Source organism: Felis catus, chromosome C1, assembly GCF_018350175.1.
Source record: "Felis catus isolate Fca126 chromosome C1, F.catus_Fca126_mat1.0, whole genome shotgun sequence".
Taxonomy (NCBI): Eukaryota; Metazoa; Chordata; class Mammalia; order Carnivora; family Felidae; genus Felis; species Felis catus.
Genome location: NC_058375.1, coordinates 182,506,616 through 182,525,068, shown reverse-complemented (window position 1 = coordinate 182,525,068; position 18,453 = coordinate 182,506,616). Strand labels below are relative to the sequence as shown.

Sequence of the window (18,453 nt, the reverse complement as noted above, 5' to 3'; positions counted from 1 at the left end):
TAAAGAACTATCGAGTAAGTGTTTTCCCTCTAAAAGGGTAGGAATAGGATTAGATACAAGATGAACAGTCTGGATTATCAGACTCTTGTAGGATCCCAGGATTATTGCCATGTTGTTAGGATTAGTGTATTATTTAGGCGGTGGCTTCCAATGGGCAGGTCTGGAAGAACGCAGGAGAATGTTTATCATTCTTTGTGGTTGTGCACTTTCATTATTAAAGCATCCTTTGACATGAAGGTTTAAAAAGACGGCAGTGACTCTGAAAGGTATAATTAATCTCACTTTCTACTATGTTCAAGGCTAGGAGCTCTTATTTTCTAAAGCTTAAAAGTTAGTTTTATGAGAGGAGAATTGATGCTTTTTTTTTATTTAAAAAAATTTTTTTTCTTGATGTTTTTATTTATTTTGGAAGGAGACAGAGACAGAACATGAGCCGGGGAGTAGCAGAGAGAGAGGAAGACACAGAATCTGAAGCAGGCTGCAGGCTCTAAGCTGGCAGCACCAGGGCCCAACACGGGGCTCGAACTCACGAACTGTGAGATCATGACCTGAGCTGAAGTTGGACACTTAACTGACTGAGCCACCCAGGCACCCCAAGAATTGATGCTTTTAATCTAAAAGCTACTTTCTTTAAAAGTTGACCCACCATATTAAGGCCCACCATATGCATTTGTTTGAGAGATTTTTAAAAACTTTTTGTTTAAACATAGTGTACACACAGAAAAGAGCACATTCTCCCTGCTGAATTCTCCCAAACTGAGGGCATGTGTGCCCTGGATGCCATGTCACTGGCACCCAGAAGTCTCTTTGTGCCCCCTTCCGATTACTGACCCCCGCTCCTGAAGGGGAAGTGAACCTACCATGCTGACCCTCAAGTCACCGAGAAGTTAACTTGCTTTTGTACTTGGTACAAACGGTTACCTCCTTGAGTGTCAAAATAAGGAAAAACTAATCTTTCAAACGTTGTTGTCCAACATCTATCGCAAAGCTTAATTTTTTCCTCAGAAGTACCTTTAGTTCGTTATAACCTCATTATCCCATCATTTGGTGGAGATACCATGGTTGTTGTAATTTCTTATAGTTGGTTTATACATTTACGTCACAATGTTCAGGTTCTTCATCTTTCTTTCTTGTTTTTAATGTTTATTTATTTATTTTGAGAGAGAGCACAAGCATGAGTGGGGAAGGGGGCAGAGAGAGGGAGAGAGATTCCCAAGCAGGCTCCATGCTATCGGCGCAGAACCCAATGCCGGGTTCGAACCCACAAACCGTGAGATCATGACCTGAGCCTAAATCAAGAGTCGGATGCTTGACTGACTGAGCCCCTCAGGTTCTTCATCTTTCTAAACCCAGTTGCAACTAATTCCAGCCCTACTCATGATTCTCTCACCCCCTTGGTTCTTGTGGTTCACGAGTCCCCTGAAATGTCATTCTATCTAGTCATTGATCTTCTTGTCGATCTCAGTGCTCTCTGAGATGTGTTCGTTTCTTCACCTCATTGCCAGCTGGACAGACAGTCCACTGGGGGCCAAGGTCTAGTGTGAAGGGACTGAGAAAGAAGCATTTTGAGATGAGGAGGGATCGAAAGGGTGACCCCTGCTTCCTTCCCACATATGCTGATTATGAAAGTTGAAAATGTGTAAGACCTTCCTTGTTCTACCTCCCTCTGGTGCCCTGCTGAGGGATTAATGCTGCGACAGTAGCCTTTGCTATATACTTTGACACACTTTCTAACTCTGACTTCCCCTTATTGTGCACCTATTTAAAGGGGGCACAGGGCATCTGTGAGTCCACTCGCTCCTGGATTCCAGTTCAGAATATTTAGGCTGAAGTTTAGTTTCTTGTAAGCCTGTACTTCATGACCTCTTAGAAATTTAGCCTGAGCTCCATGGGTTTATCTGGTAAATTAGCTGCTTTAAATTCTTAGAAATTTATGTCCATGTTCCTCAAATTTTAGTGTGTCTAGAAGTCACTTGGGAAGGTTCTCAAAAATGTAGATAAGTGAGTCCTAGCTTCAGAGAGTCTGGTTTTACAGACCTGAGGTTTGTCCTGGGAATCTGCATTTATATTGGTCCTCAAAGTGATTCTGACACGTGCTGTCAGAGTCCCAAACTTTGAGAAACATTTCTGTAGATGACAATTTTCAAACTCTTTCACTGAAGCTCTTTATGAAAATGAAGTCTTACGTGGAAGACCAGTAGGCACAACAGATAATACGGGGGGGCTGCAATGGCTAACGTGGTGTTGGCAGATAGTTCTGGAGCCCCAACACTCAGCATCTCAAAGCCCCTGGCTTTATAAGGCTAAATTAATTAGAGTTTAGTTTGCAAATTCTGGCCTAGACATAAGATGTTGACAGGTTCTTATTGAACCTAATGTATAAAAATGGGTGTCGTTTTGAAGATTCTTATAATTTTAGAACCGAAAGAGACCTTAGCAATGTATAATTCTGCCCTCTAATTTTTCAGGTAAAGAAACTGTGGTTCATAGAGGTGTAATGAGTTGTTGAAGGTGTCGTAGCAAAAGTGTGACAAAGCCATGGCCAGAAACCCCAGGCCTTCTTCCCGATTTGGTGCCCTACACATACACACATCTCGGTACACTGTTCTCAGGCTCATGGTGCACTGATGATATACCCCATTGTACATTGTGGCAAGACAAGGAAGTAAATGCCAAGTTCCCAGTCTTCTAATCCTGCCTGTCTGATTTTATCAGGATCTCTGAAAAAAAAACTTTGATGTTGGGCAATGAGTTCTTAATATGGTTGCTTGTACCCAGAACAAACCAGGTCCAGTATAAAAATTTATAAGATGTAAAATAACCATACCCACCTCTCTCCTTTGATAGATACGATAAAGAGCTCATCTTTCTGGAGGCCCTTCTACTGTCTTTTTCTCGATGACAGGGTATTGACCACTTGGGTAAGAATGGATTTGTACTTCCTGAACAGGTCAAAGACCTAACATCCTTTCTCAATCCAATGCCAAGTGTCCATTTGAAATCAGGAAGACAACATTATTCTTTATGGGAACTTAAGTAACAACGTCAATTTAAAGTTATGACATTTGTGGGTGCCTGGGTGCCTCAGTTGGTTAAGTGTTCAACTTCGGCTCAGGTCATGGTCTTGTGGTTTGTGAGTTCAAGCCCCGTATCAGGCCCTGTGCTGTCAGCATAGATCCTGCTTCGGATCCTCTATCCCCCTCTTTCTCTGCCCCTCCCCTTCTCTCTCTCTCTCTCTCTCTCTCAAAATAAAATAGACATTAAAGACATGACATTTGGTAGGGATAGTCTTTCTTTTTTAATTAATTAGGTTTTTTTTTTTTATGTTTTAAGTTTACTTATTTATTTTGAGAGAGAGAACATGAGCAGGAAGGGTGAAGAGAGAGGAAGAGAGAGAGAATCCCAAGCAGTCTCTGCACTGTCAGTGTGAGGAGCCTGATGCAGGGCTTGATCTCATGAATCCATGAGATCAAGAGCCAAAATCAAGAGTTGGATGCTTCACTGACTAAGCCACTCAGGCACCCCAATAGGGATAGTCTTAATATACATCCAACATCCCGTGTTCTTAGAAAGCACATTTTTGGACTTCTTTTTCTTATTCTTCTCATTGCACACAGAGATATCTTTGTTGAAATACATCAAGGTTGTTCCTGGACTTTGTGGAAAGCGAACACAAGAACCATTCTTTGTTATGGTTTCATGTTCTTTAAATTACTCGTCCATTCATTTCATGCTGGGTGCAAGGTATGGTGATAAATATATTTGGAGATTCCCCACCCCACCTCCACTGTGCTGCCCATGTGGCCTCATAGTGACCACATTCAGTGGGGTAAATTCTTGTCTAGTTTGCTCAAGGAAAAAGTTCTATGTTTGAAGATAATTTTTTTTTACTTTCTTCTGTCAGAAAATGGAAAGTATGCAACAGTGTTTTCTTTTCTGCCTGAACTGCCAGAAAACCAAAATTTAGAGCCAAATTTTAGTTATACGCTTATCTTGGGAGTTTGGCAGCACCTCTCTTTCTACTTCCTTTAGTTGGTTTCTGTTCTGTTTTTATCCCTTGTTGACCGATTCTCCATTTTTAAAATTGGAAGCTAACTGCAAACAATTTTGGGAGAAGGAATGGCCATTTGTTTTCTTGTGCATTTGGTTTGCATAGAATATGTGCTTGAATTACCCTGGCTCTAATGAGATGGCATAATTGCTTCTCAAGATCTTTGAGATGGGAAATATGCAAAGAGCAGAGCAAAACAATGGAATAGATCAAAGGGTTTTGGAAAATCATTCCTGAAAAGGCTCTAATGTAGTAACCATTTGTCAGCTTATGGCAGGCTGATCATGAGGTCATTTTGAAATGTCCTATTGATGGGATTGCAGCTGGGGCGAAAGAATTCAAATTTGGCCCGCTGGTTCGTTGTGAGTCTGCGTTACCTTGGAGCATGAGTGGCACTGAATTTGTTTGTCTCTCTGGTGCTTTTTCTCAGCGCAATTTTTCTTTCTCCTGCCATTTGTTATAAATTACCACGTGCTAGGAACAACAAGAACAGATCTTTCCACCTCCCACTGAGGCAGCCCGCAGTGATTGTCTGGTGCTGGCATTCAGGTCTTTCCAACCCTGAGAACTTTGTTGGAATCCTCGCTCTGTTCACCTCCAGAGTAAATACCGTAGGAGGTCAGGAGCAGGCATGCCTTCCTACTAGTCTCCAGGATTAGACCCGTGGTATCTGTTGATAAGCTATGTGATGACATGGGGAGTTTTGAAATAATTGAGCTGCTAAGGAAAAAGTTGCATATTAATTTCAAAAAATATTTTACGCAGAAATGGAAATGTGTAAAGAACTTTCCTGGTTAAAGAATAGATTTCTGCTCTTTTCACATACTGCTATATAAAATCGCACTTTCCAACTACAATCCATTTCAGACTTGTGCCTTTTGAAAAGATCAGCTCATGCTTTGTGTATTTTAATAGAATGGCCTTTTAGAGAGCCACAGAGGAGGTATGTCTGGCTCTGCTTTCTCTGTTTTTGGGTAACATGCACTTATGTATTTGTTTACAAAGATGAACACAATCAATGAGGTTGCTTGAACAGAAAATTAAATAATGTTTTAAAACATTGTATTTATTTGAGGTTGGAGGCAAGTAATTACCCTGCTCTGAAAATGTATTCATCTTTGGGAAAACGCAAATGGGAGCTTGTAGGTAATGATGCTATTTGATGCCTGGGCTAGCATTATTTTCTTTTGAAGACTACATGTACCAAAATTTTATGTAAATATGCACTTGGAAGGTTCTAGCTATGAGTCGTTCATCTACGCTGGAAAAAAAAAAGGAAATCCATTTTTGGTGAAAATGATCATCAATACCAATTTCGATGCAAATACCTGAAGTCTTTGCAGTAGACCAGCTACTTGTATTTTTATTTTTACTTATTTTTTAAAGGTTTATTTATTTATTTTTGAGAGAGAGAGACAGAGAGAGAGAGTGCACGAATGTGCTAGCAGGGAAGGGGTATAGAGAAAGGGAGAGAGAGAATCTCAAGCAGACTCCATGTTGTCAGCACAGAGCACTACGATCTCATGACTGGGGGATCATGACCTGAGCCAAAATCAAGAGTTGGATGCTTAACCAACTGGGCCTGCCCCCTACTTGTATTTTTAAAATGCTGGCAGTTATACATGAAGATGAGCATTGTGGGCAGATCTGGAAGGATTCTCTACATTCAGAAACTCTTTAAAGGGTTGGTATTACACACACACACGCACACACACACACACACACACACACACAGTATGTTTACTAACTGATCACAACAGATCATGAAGTGGACTGGGGGAAGTGCCTGATTATACAGTGAGGTATATGTTATTAGCCCCAATATATAGCATGTCAGGGAAAACACATGCTGAAATTAATGACCCACGTTAATGGCCTCAGGTCCTCTTCTAACCAGCCTTGGTGCATTCCTGCTATATAGATTGGGAAGCACGCATTGACAGCCACGGCAGGATCTTCTACGTGGATCACGTAAACAGAACCACCACGTGGCAGCGACCAACAGCTCCTCCCGCCCCTCAGGTGCTGCAAAGATCAAACTCCATACAGCAAATGGAGCAGCTGAACCGGCGGTGAGGACGCACGTTTTCACTGTGACTGTTAGTGGGTGGTTGGGCTTATTTTTACGTGGGCCCAAGTAGAAAACATGGTTGTCTCTCTTTCATCTTTGGGTGACCTGTCATTAAGATGTAGCTGGTACCTCTTGATTTAGAGACTTTCTTGAATTTCTCCTGGTTAAAAAAATAATAACTATATGCATACACCACTTGTTTGCAAACTAGAAAAGAAAGTAATGATGATGCTTTTAGTCATCCCAAGGCATTAATTTTTAGCAAAACAGAGCATATACATATATAACTGAAGCCAAATATCTTTCTAAATATCTAGAATCTCCATTCATCATGCATCTTTATTATTAAGCTTTTTAAATGTTGTTCTTTTTTTGAGAACTAATTGCTATGAAGTAAAAAGTTCTTTAACAATATAAGAATTTAGTTTTCTTTGGTTAAGGGCCACAATTTTTTTTAAGTTTTATTATTTTGTTAGGAAAGTGTTCCACAAACAACAGACAGAAGAAATTCAATGCATTGTAATTTACTTTTAAACAACAGATGGCCCAGAAGGTCAGGGAATGGAGGTTTGGGGAGGTAGGCCTGAGGCTGAGAAGATAGTGATGCCTTCTGGGCTCTGGGGGAATGGTTGAGCCTTCTTTCAGAGGCTGCCGTGATGTGATGGTAGGCTCATGATTTCAGATACCAGAGTATTCGCAGAACCATGACTAACGAGAGGCCTGAGGAAAATACCAATGCTATTGATGGGGCAGGAGAAGAAGCTGACTTTCACCCAGCCAGTGCAGGTAAAAGCCTTTAGATTGGTTTGGTTTGTTTGTTTTTAAAGTTTATTTATTTTGAAAGAGAGAGAACATGGGCCGTGGAGGGGCAGAGAGAGAGAGAGAGAGAGAGAGAGGGAGAGAATCCCAAGCAGGCTCCATGCTGGCAGTGCAGAGCCTTACTTGGGGTTCAGTGCCACGATCTGTGAGATCATAAATTGAGCCGAAATCAAGAGTTAACTGACTGAGCCACACAGGTGCCCCTAGGTTGGTTTGGTTTGTAATCTCACAAAAGTAGAAAACAAATAATAAGGATTTCCAAGAAATGAGATTTTCCTTTTAGTGAACTTTTGTTCTTCAATAAGATCTGGTAATCAAATGCAAATAGCAGAATTCACCAGAGACCTCTTCTAATCCCTGACTTTTTGTTAGTGCTAAGAAAAGAACCACAAAACCAAATAGAATATAAATGACTTTAATCTCTGATCTGTGGGATAGTGGAAAATGATTGAATCTGATCACATCTAAGGATGCATTAAAATGTTAGTAGTGGCTAGAAATGTTCAATTCTATTTTCGTCAGGTCTTATCTATGAATTTGCATCAAAGAAAAGAGTATTCAGAGAATTAAAATAATAGCAAATGATATAGGCATCCTTTGGTTCTTTTAAAGCATAGATGGAAGTGAATAAGTATGTTTCCAGTACATGGAAAGGTTTCCCTAAAAGCCTTTGTGGTCTGCCCCATCTAGATTTCCGACGAGAGAACGTCCTGCCCCACTCTACCTCCAGATCCAGGCTCACGTTGCTGTTACAGTCCCCCCCTGTGAAGTTCCTCATCAGCCCAGAGTTCTTCACCGTGCTGCATTCTAACCCTGTGAGTATCAAACCTAAGAGTTTGTAATGGAAAAAGTCATTGGCCAAAGGAAATTATCCTCATATATGTGATAATGGTGAGAATGACAAGAGCTAATGCTTGCTGAGCACTAAGTGTGTTCCAAGGTCTGTATTAAGCACTATTTATGTTTTAACCCGTTTGGTCCAAAGAAACCTATGAGTTTGATAAAACTCTCATTTTTCCAGATAAAGAAACTGAGGCCCAGAGAGGTTAAATAACATTCCTGAGATACAGGCTTCCATTATGGGATGAATAAATCATGAGAATAAAAGCTAGAGATAGGAAATACAGCCAATGGTATTATAGTAGCATTGTATGGTGACAGATGATGGCTATACTTGTGGTGAGCATAGTACAGAGAGTGGTTAAATCACTGTGTTGCACACCTGAAATTAATGCAATATTGTGTGTCAACTATACTTAAAAAAAAAACCCAAACAAAAAAAAAAACATTCCTAAAGTTATACACCTACTAAGTGGTATCATTGGGGTTAAAATGCCAGAGATACTAACTCTAGAGTCTATGCTCTTGATGACCACCTTATTTTGCCTGCAAAAATGTGACTAAATATCTGTGCATTGACAGCAGGCAGTGGTCAGGTCAGTCTTTGAGACTGTGATACATGTTCTCTGAAAGAGAAAATATAAACTTTATACATTGCTGTAATCTGAAAAATAAATCAATGTGTAGAGGAATGTTTTAAAGATATAAAAGTTTGCATGGAAGTTCAGGGTTTTATTTTTGAGAGGGGGAGGCATGGTGATGTGTTTAGAATGAAGTAGATTTAAATTTTTGTCCTTTTACTCATGTGTTATTGTTTAGAAACCCTACCTCTGTGATTTTGCTATGGGCCTAAAAATGTTAGTATCAGCTAAAAGAATAAATCTTTTGTTACCAGAAGATTAAAAAAAAAAAAAAACTTTAGTCCTTCAGTCTTTTAGTTATTGTTCTAAATAGAGAGAAATCACTATGACTCCCTCCTTTGCTTCTTTGCTTTCATTTCCTCAAGCCCTGAGTATTAACCAAAATTACCCCTTTTCCTGATCTTGATTCCTTAACCAAGAAACCCCTCACGTACATACCATCCCCTTGTTTAATTTTTCAGGACAACCAGTCTCTCTAATTCTGCCCACAATTATTTTGGAGTTAAACCTGGATTAGAAAGTTTTTATTTTGCTCAAAAAACATTAGGGGTGCCTGGGTGGCTCAGTCAGTGAAGCGTCCGACTTCGGCTCAGGTCATGATCTCACAGTTTGTGGGTTCGAGCCCCGCGTTGGGCTCTGTGCTGACAGCTTTGAGCCTGGAATGCTCCAGATTCTGTGTCTCCCTCTCTCTCTGCCCCTCCTTTGCACACGTGCGCTCTCTCTCTCTCAAAAATAAATAAACATTAAAAAAATTTAAAAAAAAAAAGCATTGACTTCCTGAGGAAACTAGAGTGTATAGGGTGACAGTGAAAATGTTGCACAGTTATTTTTTGGTCACGCAGCATGATATTTGTCTAAAATATTTCTAGAAAAAAGAGAAGGGTTTGAAAATACCATATAAATTAAGCCAAAACTCTGTGTGTGTGTGTGTGTGTGTGTGTGTGTGTGTGTAGAATAAAAATTAGAATGTGAATAGGAAAGCATTTTGGTTAGAAATTGGTTGGTTAGAAAGGATTTCTTTGTGATGTGAATCTTGTATCACAGAATAAATAATGGATATTAGTTGGTAAAAATCGTGTAGAATGACCTTCTAGGTGGAAGATATGCATGAACAAAGATGGAAGTAAAAAATGGGTCTTATATGCATACTGAATTCTTTCATTCATCCAGTAAATATTACTGAAAACATGATCTATGCTAGAAATTATGGCAGGTGCTGCAGACACTGGGGAATAAGGTAAAGTTCTTTCCCCAGGGTGGACAGAGAGTAAGGGCAACTTTAGGAAGATGGCTGCAAAATGCCTCTCAGAAGAACTAGTTTTGAGTTAAGAGCTGAAAGATGAGAAACCGTCAGTCATGGGAAAAGCCAGGGGAAGCTCATTTCAAGCAATTGAAGCAGTGAGCGGAGGGACACCAGAAAAGTGAGCAGACTGTACAGGGCTGCTGTGTCATGATAGAAATGGGGGATAGTGTGATATTAAGTCAGAAAGTTAGCAAGATCCAGATCGTGGATCATTCTGAGAGCATGGGGAGCCATCATGCACTTAAACTGACACGCCCAGTGTGGAAACTGTAACTCTGAAAGACAAGAGTGAAAGCAGGATGATGAGAATGAAGGCTCTTTCCTGGTCCAGGGAAAAGACAATGATGACTGGAGCCTTGGGCTTGGCATGGAACTGGAGAGAAGTGCATGGATTTGAAAAACATTCTGAAGGTAGAATCACTATGATGTGGTGAGGAATTGGTTGTCAGAGATGAGAAAAGGGAAGAAGCCAGAAATACTTTTAAGGCTTTGGTTTGGCCAAGTTGTTAATTATTTTGGATCATGGTGCTAGTGTAGCAATAAATAGCTCTAAATTTGACTAGGTAGCTCTTTATCTCTGCCAGGTGTTTAGGTGTAACATGGTGGGAAAAGGGGCATTATGTCACACATCTCAGAGGGCTGAGGGAAGATAGTAATTAGAGGAAGGTTTTCCTAGCTGCACATGGAGTGATTTAGAATGAGGGAAACAGTGGCCGTAGAAGTCCAGCTGGATATCCAGTTGACCCTTGAACAACACAGGGGTTAGAGTTGTTAACCCCACACACAGTTGAAAATCTGTGTTTTGACTCCCCAAAAACTTTACTAATAGCTATTTTTGACCAGAAGCCGTACTGATAAAATAAACCAGTCCATTAATAACACATTTCAAATGTATATTATTTACTGTATTCTTCCAATAAAGTAAGGTAGAGAACAGCAAATGCTATTTAAAAAATCTTAAGAGTGTTGTAAAAAATCCACATCTAAGTGGACTCACATAGTTCAGACCCAAGTTGTTCAGGGGTCAACTGTAATACCTTCATCATGGCATGAGTTGATAAGAGCCTGGACTAGGAGGTGAGGAAATAGAGAAGAACCATCCAACATGAGAGGAACCACAGGCAGAGAGTAGGCAAGATTTGGTGGAAAATAGATAGAAAAGAATTAGTGAACAATAAGAGGAAAGTAGGCATGGATGCTCATTAAGGGAATGGAAGAAGAAGAACACATGGAATTGAACACAGTAGGAAAACCAGAGATTACAGAGCTGGGTAGAAGTTGGCATAGTTCGATCACCAGGACTATGGTCCAGAGGTGGGGTGGGTGAGGTCATCAATGTGTTCATATATACTGAAGTTAATGTATTTCTGTCTTATTTCGTTAGCTTTGCTTTACAAGTGTAAGCATCTGTCTGGTTCATGATTATTACCTCCTGGTTTACAGGTTTAGCTTGGAGCAAAGAGGACTTGGGACAGGGGTGAGCAATGCATAGCATGCCAGCTGTGCTCAGGTTTCATGCAAGAGGGATTAGATTGACCGTGCATTCAATTTAGCAGTAGTTTGTTGATTCCCTGTTACGTGTTGGGCACTATACCAAGTCCTAGAGATACAAAGATGACAGAAGCTGTGGACCCAGGAGTCCCATACTTGGAAACACATCCCCCTGCAATGAGCAGAGTTATGAGTGCCACAGTGGAAGGCTGCAGAAGGCTCCCTGCTAGAGTGAGTGATTCACTCAGGGCAAGGCGCATGGAAGGGTAATGAGTGGGTTTGCATTTGAGATACGTTTTAAAAACTGAACAGGAACTTACCCTAGAAATGAGATGGCCAGAGCACTTTTGGTAGAAGGAGCAGCATTTGCAAAGCAGAGGTTCCTGGAGTTGTAGAGCAGTGTTGATAATCATTATGGAAGTACCGGAACTAGTACAGAAGTATAGCAGTTTGGCATTGCTGGTGTGTTAAGGGCATAGGACACTACTGAAAGTCAGGTTTGAACCTGGCAAGGGAGGCAGAAGCCAGGTTACATGAACCTAAACTCATGTATGGGACAATTTTAGGAGATGGTAGGGGCTTTTACACAAGGAAGAATGGGCTCACATTTAGAATTGATACTGTAAGACAGTATCATGCTGTGGTGGGAAGAGCTTTAGACTTGAAGTCAGATAGCTCAAGTTTTCCTTTATTTGTTTGCCCTTTATGCATTCACTCAACCAGTATGTATTAAATGCCTGTGACTTGCCTGGTACAGTCTGGACTGGGAATAGAGTACTAACCAAGACAGAGTAGATTATAAATAACAAACTAGTGAACAAGAAAAGGCCATTCGAGTTATGCAGTGTGGCATGAGGTACAGTACACTGGGCTAGGGTGTACTTGGGGATGAGCTTCTGGAGGCACTGCTTTAGATCGGGTGGAGAGGAAGACCTCTTTGAGGGAGCCACATTGAAGCTATTGTAAAATGTCAAGAAGCCAGGAGGGTAAAGGTCTGGCAACAGAACCTTCCTTGCCAAGGAAAAGGAAAGGCTCTAAGGCTTGAAAGAATTTGAAGTGGTATATATGTGGTATATAATAAGGTCAGAGAGGTGGGCAGGGCTTCAGTATGATCTGGCAGAGTTTTGACTTTATTCTAAACGGATTTTATTCTAAAGCGATTTCCTGTAGGGAATAATTTCAGGGTTTGAAAGTTCCTCCTAGGGTTGTGTAGGTAGCTCAGTCGGTTAAGCGTCCGACTGCAGCTCAGGTCATGATCTCGCGGTTTATGGGTTCAAGCCCTGCATTGGGCTCTGTGCTGACAGCTCAGAGTCTGCAGCCTGCTTCGGATTCTGTGTGTCCCCCTCTCTCTGCCCCTTCCATAGCTCATGCTCTGTTTCTTTTTGTCTCTCAAAAATGAATAAATGTAAAAAAAAAAAAAAGAAAAGAAAAAAGAAAGTTCCTTCTAGCTGCTTTACCAAGAATGGGTTTTAGAGGGCAAGACTGATACCAGAAAGACAAGTGAAAAGACCCTATGGGGACATATAGAAGGAGCTTGAACTAGTGCAGTAGCAGTACATATGATGACAAGTGGATGAATATGGGACATATTCTGGAACAAGAGCAGACATTCTTGCTAATACATTAGACTATGGGGAGAAGAAAAAGGAAAGCCTACAAGAAAGAGCAATTGATTGGATGGTAGTGTTCAGCGGTTTGCTGGTAAATGTTCAACAACTGACTCTAGGAAAAAAGTGTGTGTGTGTGTGTGTGTGTGTGTGTGTGTGTGTGTGTGTCTTATAATTTTACTGAGTGAAGGATGTATAGCACACAATTTAAAAATAATGATAAAATATACACAAAATGCTTTTGTTGCTTTTTGCTGAAGTCTTGTATCCGTAGCCAGCCTACCATTGTAGTTCACAGGCAAGTTCCCACATGAATATATTCATTTGCATTAGCCATTAGGACAACAGTAAAACAAGGGAGACACAAGGCGGAGCTTCCTACTCCTTTGTCAGTGAGGTCGGTAGCACCTTCTTTTTGAACCAGATAATAGCTTTTGAATACTGGACTTCTATTTCTTCATTTGTGTGTGTGTGTGTGTGTGTGTGTGTGTACACGTGTGTGCACGTGTGCAGGCTACTTGCAGTGTAACAGCACAATGTGAAGTTTAATCTGTATTATTAGCATTTTATTTTCTCCATCAGTTTCTTAAGTCTGGACCTTACATCTAGAAAAAAGCAACACACTTTAACAAAAACAAAACAAAAGCAAAAACAAATGAAAGCTGAAAGCCTTTTGGGCCAAGGACAATATGTAAACAAATGGCTGTGGCTACATTGCAAAAAAAATTTGTTTGCAGACACAGCCAGCCAGCCTATGGGTCCATCGTTTGCCTGCACCTAGCTAGGCAGCCCTCAAAATAATATCAAGGCCTGGTTTGCATTTACTGATTTTTGTAATATTAATACTCCCAGGGGCGCCTGGGTGGCGCAGTCGGTTAAGCGTCCGACTTCAGCCAGGTCACGATTTCGCGGTCCGTGAGTTCGAGCCCCGCGTCAGGCTCCGGGCTGATGGCTCGGAGCCTGGAGCCTGTTTCCGGTTCTGTGTCTCCCTCTCTCTCTGCCCCTCCCCCGTTCATGCTCTGTCTCTCTCTGTCCCAAAAATAAATAAAAAACGTTGAAAAAAAAATTTAAAAAAATATTAATACTCCCAATGTAGCTGATTTTAAGCTACCAATATGACCTCACTAATCACCAAGTTCTAACTTGACTTATAGGCTGCCTTCTTGGGTACAAGTTCCTCGTCACTTCTGTGTTTCAAGTAAAGGCTGGATTCACAGTTATTGGGTTGTGATAAAAGGCTATAGCTTTTAAAGTTGGTCATTTATAAATAAATGCGTATTCTTAGTTCCCAAACCTTGGAGATCCTGGTTCACTAGGTCTGGAGTGGACCTCAGGCATTTGTTTGTTTGCTTGTTTGTTTTTTTAGGTTCCTTAAGTGATTCTGATGCAATTGGTCTATGACCTATAATTTGGGAATTCCTAGAATAAAAACATACTGCGTTAAATGACCCCTCTGCTTTTGTCACAACAGTAATGCATCTGGACTTTTGACAACTCATGTATTTTAACAACATGAAGATACTCAGCAGCTTAAAAGTTTTTTTAATTTCTTTTGTCTTCATGTTTTCATTGTCTTTCCCCTTTCTTGGGCATGTTTCAACTTTTTACACTGGGAAGCCAGTCTTGATTTTAAAGTACTCTCTCTAAAGAATTTAAACTTCTTTTTCTCCAACCTAAACTGTCTTCATTATTAGCTACAAAGATGATCTGTGCTGTGTGTCTATGCATTTCTATAAGATTTAAATTCTGTTGGGTTTAGGAAGTCTTATTTGCCTGACTTTTATATGGCAGGAATTAAAGTTGCAGGATTTATCTCACTAATGATCTCAACATATGAATTTATGGGAATAAGTCACACAAATTTTTTTGTAAAAGGGCATTACTTGATGAAATTAAAAGCAAACTTTTATTTGGTTTCCTCATTTTAAGATTTATTATCTAGTGCTTTTTTGCTTGAATTGTTTATTATCCATAACTGTTTCAGTAGCTTCCTTGTTTATATTGTTGAAAATGCTCAACCTACAAAAGGAGTATTCTTTTTATGATTTGAAGATAATCAATTTATGTTGAAAAATACTCATGAAAATAGATTTCATGTAGCAGTAACTTACTTAATTTTTATTGAAAATAATGAAATTAAGTAGACATATGATTGTCATAACTCTAAAGGAAAACTTTAGAAACAAAGTTTTTTTGTTTTTTGTTTTTTGTTTTCAAATTTTGCATTGCAGTTGCTTTAAGATATATACTGCTGCCCTCTGCTGGTGTGATCAGATTTCTTCCAATATTGTATTCATAAACTGACTCTGATAACTCAAGATTTAGTTATTAGCGTCATGTCTTTTATAGTTGGCATGCCTGTGTTTGTCTAATTAATGTCAGACGTAAATACGTTTCCTTATATGTAACTGAATAATGTTTCCAACATACACGCCAAAAATTATTATTCTCCTTTTAGTAAGCTGTAGAAATACATTAACTTTACCATCTAAACTTCTTGGTAGTTAGGGGCGCCTGGGTGACTCAGTCGGTTGAGCATCCGACTCCGGCTCAGGTCATGTCTCATGGTTCACGAGTTTGAGCCCCACATGGGCTCTGTACTGAGAGCTCAGAGCCTGGAGCCTGCTTCAGATTCTGTGCCTCCCTTTCTCTCTGCCCCTCCCCACTCATTCTCTGTCTCTCTAACTCTCCCAAGAATTAATAATAAACATTAAAAAAAATTAAACTTCTTGGTAGTTAATGGAGAAAAAAATATTCAAAAATACATAAATATATTCTTACAAGTCAGGAATTCCTGCTATTGCAAAATACATGAGTTGATAGTTTACAGTTAGTTTTGCCGAATAAGTTAAATTTTCCCTCCATTTTACTCTTTTAGCTAGATGAAAACAATGTAAGATCCCCTTATGATTAAAGTGAAGACAGACTATGTATGAGAACTATTTCCATATCCCAGCATACATCTTATGGAAACAATGTTACTTGATTTTATTCATAGTAAAGCTCGTTTAGTGAATAAGGTATACGAATGCTCACATCTGTTCCCTTGTGAATATGAGAGACATTTGCTATAGATGCAGTGATGATATTTTCCAAGTGTGGACTCAGAGTACCTATTCTTGATGAAGGATTTACAAAATATGAAAGATAGATTTTATTTAGAGTTAATGTACTTGCCTGTGTTATTGAAAAGAACCAAATTAGATGAAATCAAGACTGGGCCAGGTAAATCCAGACATATGTTCACCATAACACTAAAGAAAGAAAGAAACCTGCCAGAAAAAGAAAAAAAGGATTGACTATTATTTGCATTGTGGTTGGTTGATAAGAAATGAATATTTATATATAATGTTCTTATTCTGTCACCAAATGGGAGTAACATTCCCCTCAACCCCTCTCAATATTTTTCACTTCTAATACCTTAACACACTTAACTAAACAAAACACATTAAGCTCTGAGGAATGTTATTTTAACAAAATTCCACTAAATAAGTTCAGTTCATCATTCACGCAGCCATTGGATGTTCATTTCTTGCACGGGAAACAAGAAGCAACCAAGAACAAGGTTAAGAAAGGAATTTTGGAATAGAGAAGCAATAATTGAAGAGGACCTTTTAAATCACATGAAAGGAAAAGAAAACAGTGCATCCTTTAGAGATCATGTAAAGGGGCTTCATCTGCAATTAGCAGTTGCCAACTCGCCTTGCTACTCGTGACTCCACATGCAGCAGCTTCCCAGACGAGATCGTTCTTTGCATTCTACACATTACCATCTTTTTCTATAAGACCAAAACAAAACAACAACCCAGACACCGGAACGATCCTCACTCAGTCAGAAACACCGAACCACAGAGGGAGAATGAAATGCCTCTTTTCTCTTAACCCACAGCTTTCTTGTTTTCCACTTCCAGGAAGACTAAACTCGTTTAATCTAATCCCACCTGTTTAGTGTTTCTCAAGTCTTGGGACCCTCTTATACTTAGCTCTGCTAGTTTTATCTGTGTTTCAGTATTTTCACTGCTACTGTGGCCTTCGATTTCCAAACTCTCCTTTCTGCCTCCAGGGAACCTCTTCCTCCCACCTTTCCCTATAATGTTCCTTACCATCCTTTTGAATCATGGGGCTGTGCTCATCCCCGTGTGTGTATCCTTGGGGTTTAACACCGGGCTTATGACATAATTAATGAAAGGTTATGAAAACCTTCTTTAGTTAATAGAAAATGGGATGCTGGCCCAGGATCTTCAAAGACCTCAAAAGTAGAAAACAATTTTACTGCTATCATTCATCTGTTATAACATACGTATGATAGGTATAATCCCTTATATATTCCTTTAGTTACTTCTACTCTGTATTTTTATAGTGATTTTTTACCTCTTCAAAGCAGTTTTACATCCTTTGTTTCATTGGATTTGAATCTCACATGGCTGTGAAGAAAGCAAGGTAGTTATTATTAATCATTTTACAGTTGAGCAAAGATGTAATCTCTGAGGCAGAGATTAAATGATTTTCTTTGTCTCTGTCCATGAGTGACAGGGCTGTGACTAGAATCTTCAGTGTAATTCTGTATAAAATGGAGTATAATTATTCTTGCTGAAATATATTTACTTATATATGTATAACTATATATTAAAAAATAGTGTATATGTTAAAAATGAAATATGCATTAAAAATATAATAAACATGTATATAAACATATAAACACACATAACATGTGTATAAATATATGTCACATGTGTATATACATATATAAATAAATTTACACGTGTGTGTGTGTGTGTGTGTGTGTGTGTGTATAGTTTCTTTATAAAAATGTAGCAGTATGGAGGTATGTTCCTATTTGCCTTAAGGGTCTTATATAGACACAGTCTTGTGCATGTTATTCAGACTTGAAAAAGCTATGGTTCCAAAGATTGTTTGCTAGTTTCCAATAAATCTTTCTTTGACAGATGCTTTTTTAGCAGATCACTTGAACTTGGCCCTATATTGTATGTCTTACTGAGAGGAGAGGAGGAAAATGAAGACACATAATTAATTATATGATCAGCCATAAGACTCCTGAACTGAAAGAGCTGTGTAGCCCCTGGAATTATTTCCAGCTTGGGAAGGAGGTTCTTTCACCTAATCGCTATTTCTTGCCCTAATGAAGTTCTCCTTTTCTTCAGCAGAATGAGGAGCAGGTCTGGTGCTCTAGATAGAGTCGGGATGTGGCCTATTTACTTGCATTAGAGAGGGGAGGAAGAAATGAGGGGGGCCAAGAGATATACCCATTTAGAACAACAGGTAATGTAACGATTTATCTGGCAGAATTATCCCACGATAATTTGTCCCCAAAGAGACTGATTAGGATGTATGACTTGAAAGCTCATTGCCAACCACCACTCAAGCTAGTATGGTCTCAGGCCTCTAAGCTTGCATTGGCTTCTGTGAAAATACATCTGCGGCAAGAAGCCAAATGCAGAAAACAGATGCCTTGCTGATTGTGCATAAAACACCAAGACAGGGTCAGCCACGGGCTAAACTATTAGTTAGCTAATGTTTGTCTCTGACAACCTCCAACTTCTTTTATTAGTCTCCTTCTCCGCTTTCATGGTATCACTTTCTTATTCTCTCATGCTCTCTAATTGCCCAGA

At 39.5% G+C, this 18,453-nt stretch overlaps 1 protein-coding gene across 8 annotated transcripts in view; it reads left to right on the top strand.

Moving 5' to 3' along the window:
- Window positions 1–18,453, top strand: part of HECW2 (HECT, C2 and WW domain containing E3 ubiquitin protein ligase 2) — a 410,471-nt gene that overhangs the window by 291,457 nt on the left and 100,561 nt on the right. For all 8 annotated transcript variants that reach the window (XM_045034181.1, XM_045034183.1, XM_045034179.1 and 5 more), the window contains 3 exons: window positions 5,973–6,123; window positions 6,805–6,908; window positions 7,632–7,756. In XM_045034181.1, the coding sequence (XP_044890116.1) occupies window positions 5,973–6,123; window positions 6,805–6,908; window positions 7,632–7,756 (380 nt within the window). The remainder of the gene's footprint in view (window positions 1–5,972; window positions 6,124–6,804; window positions 6,909–7,631; window positions 7,757–18,453) is intronic.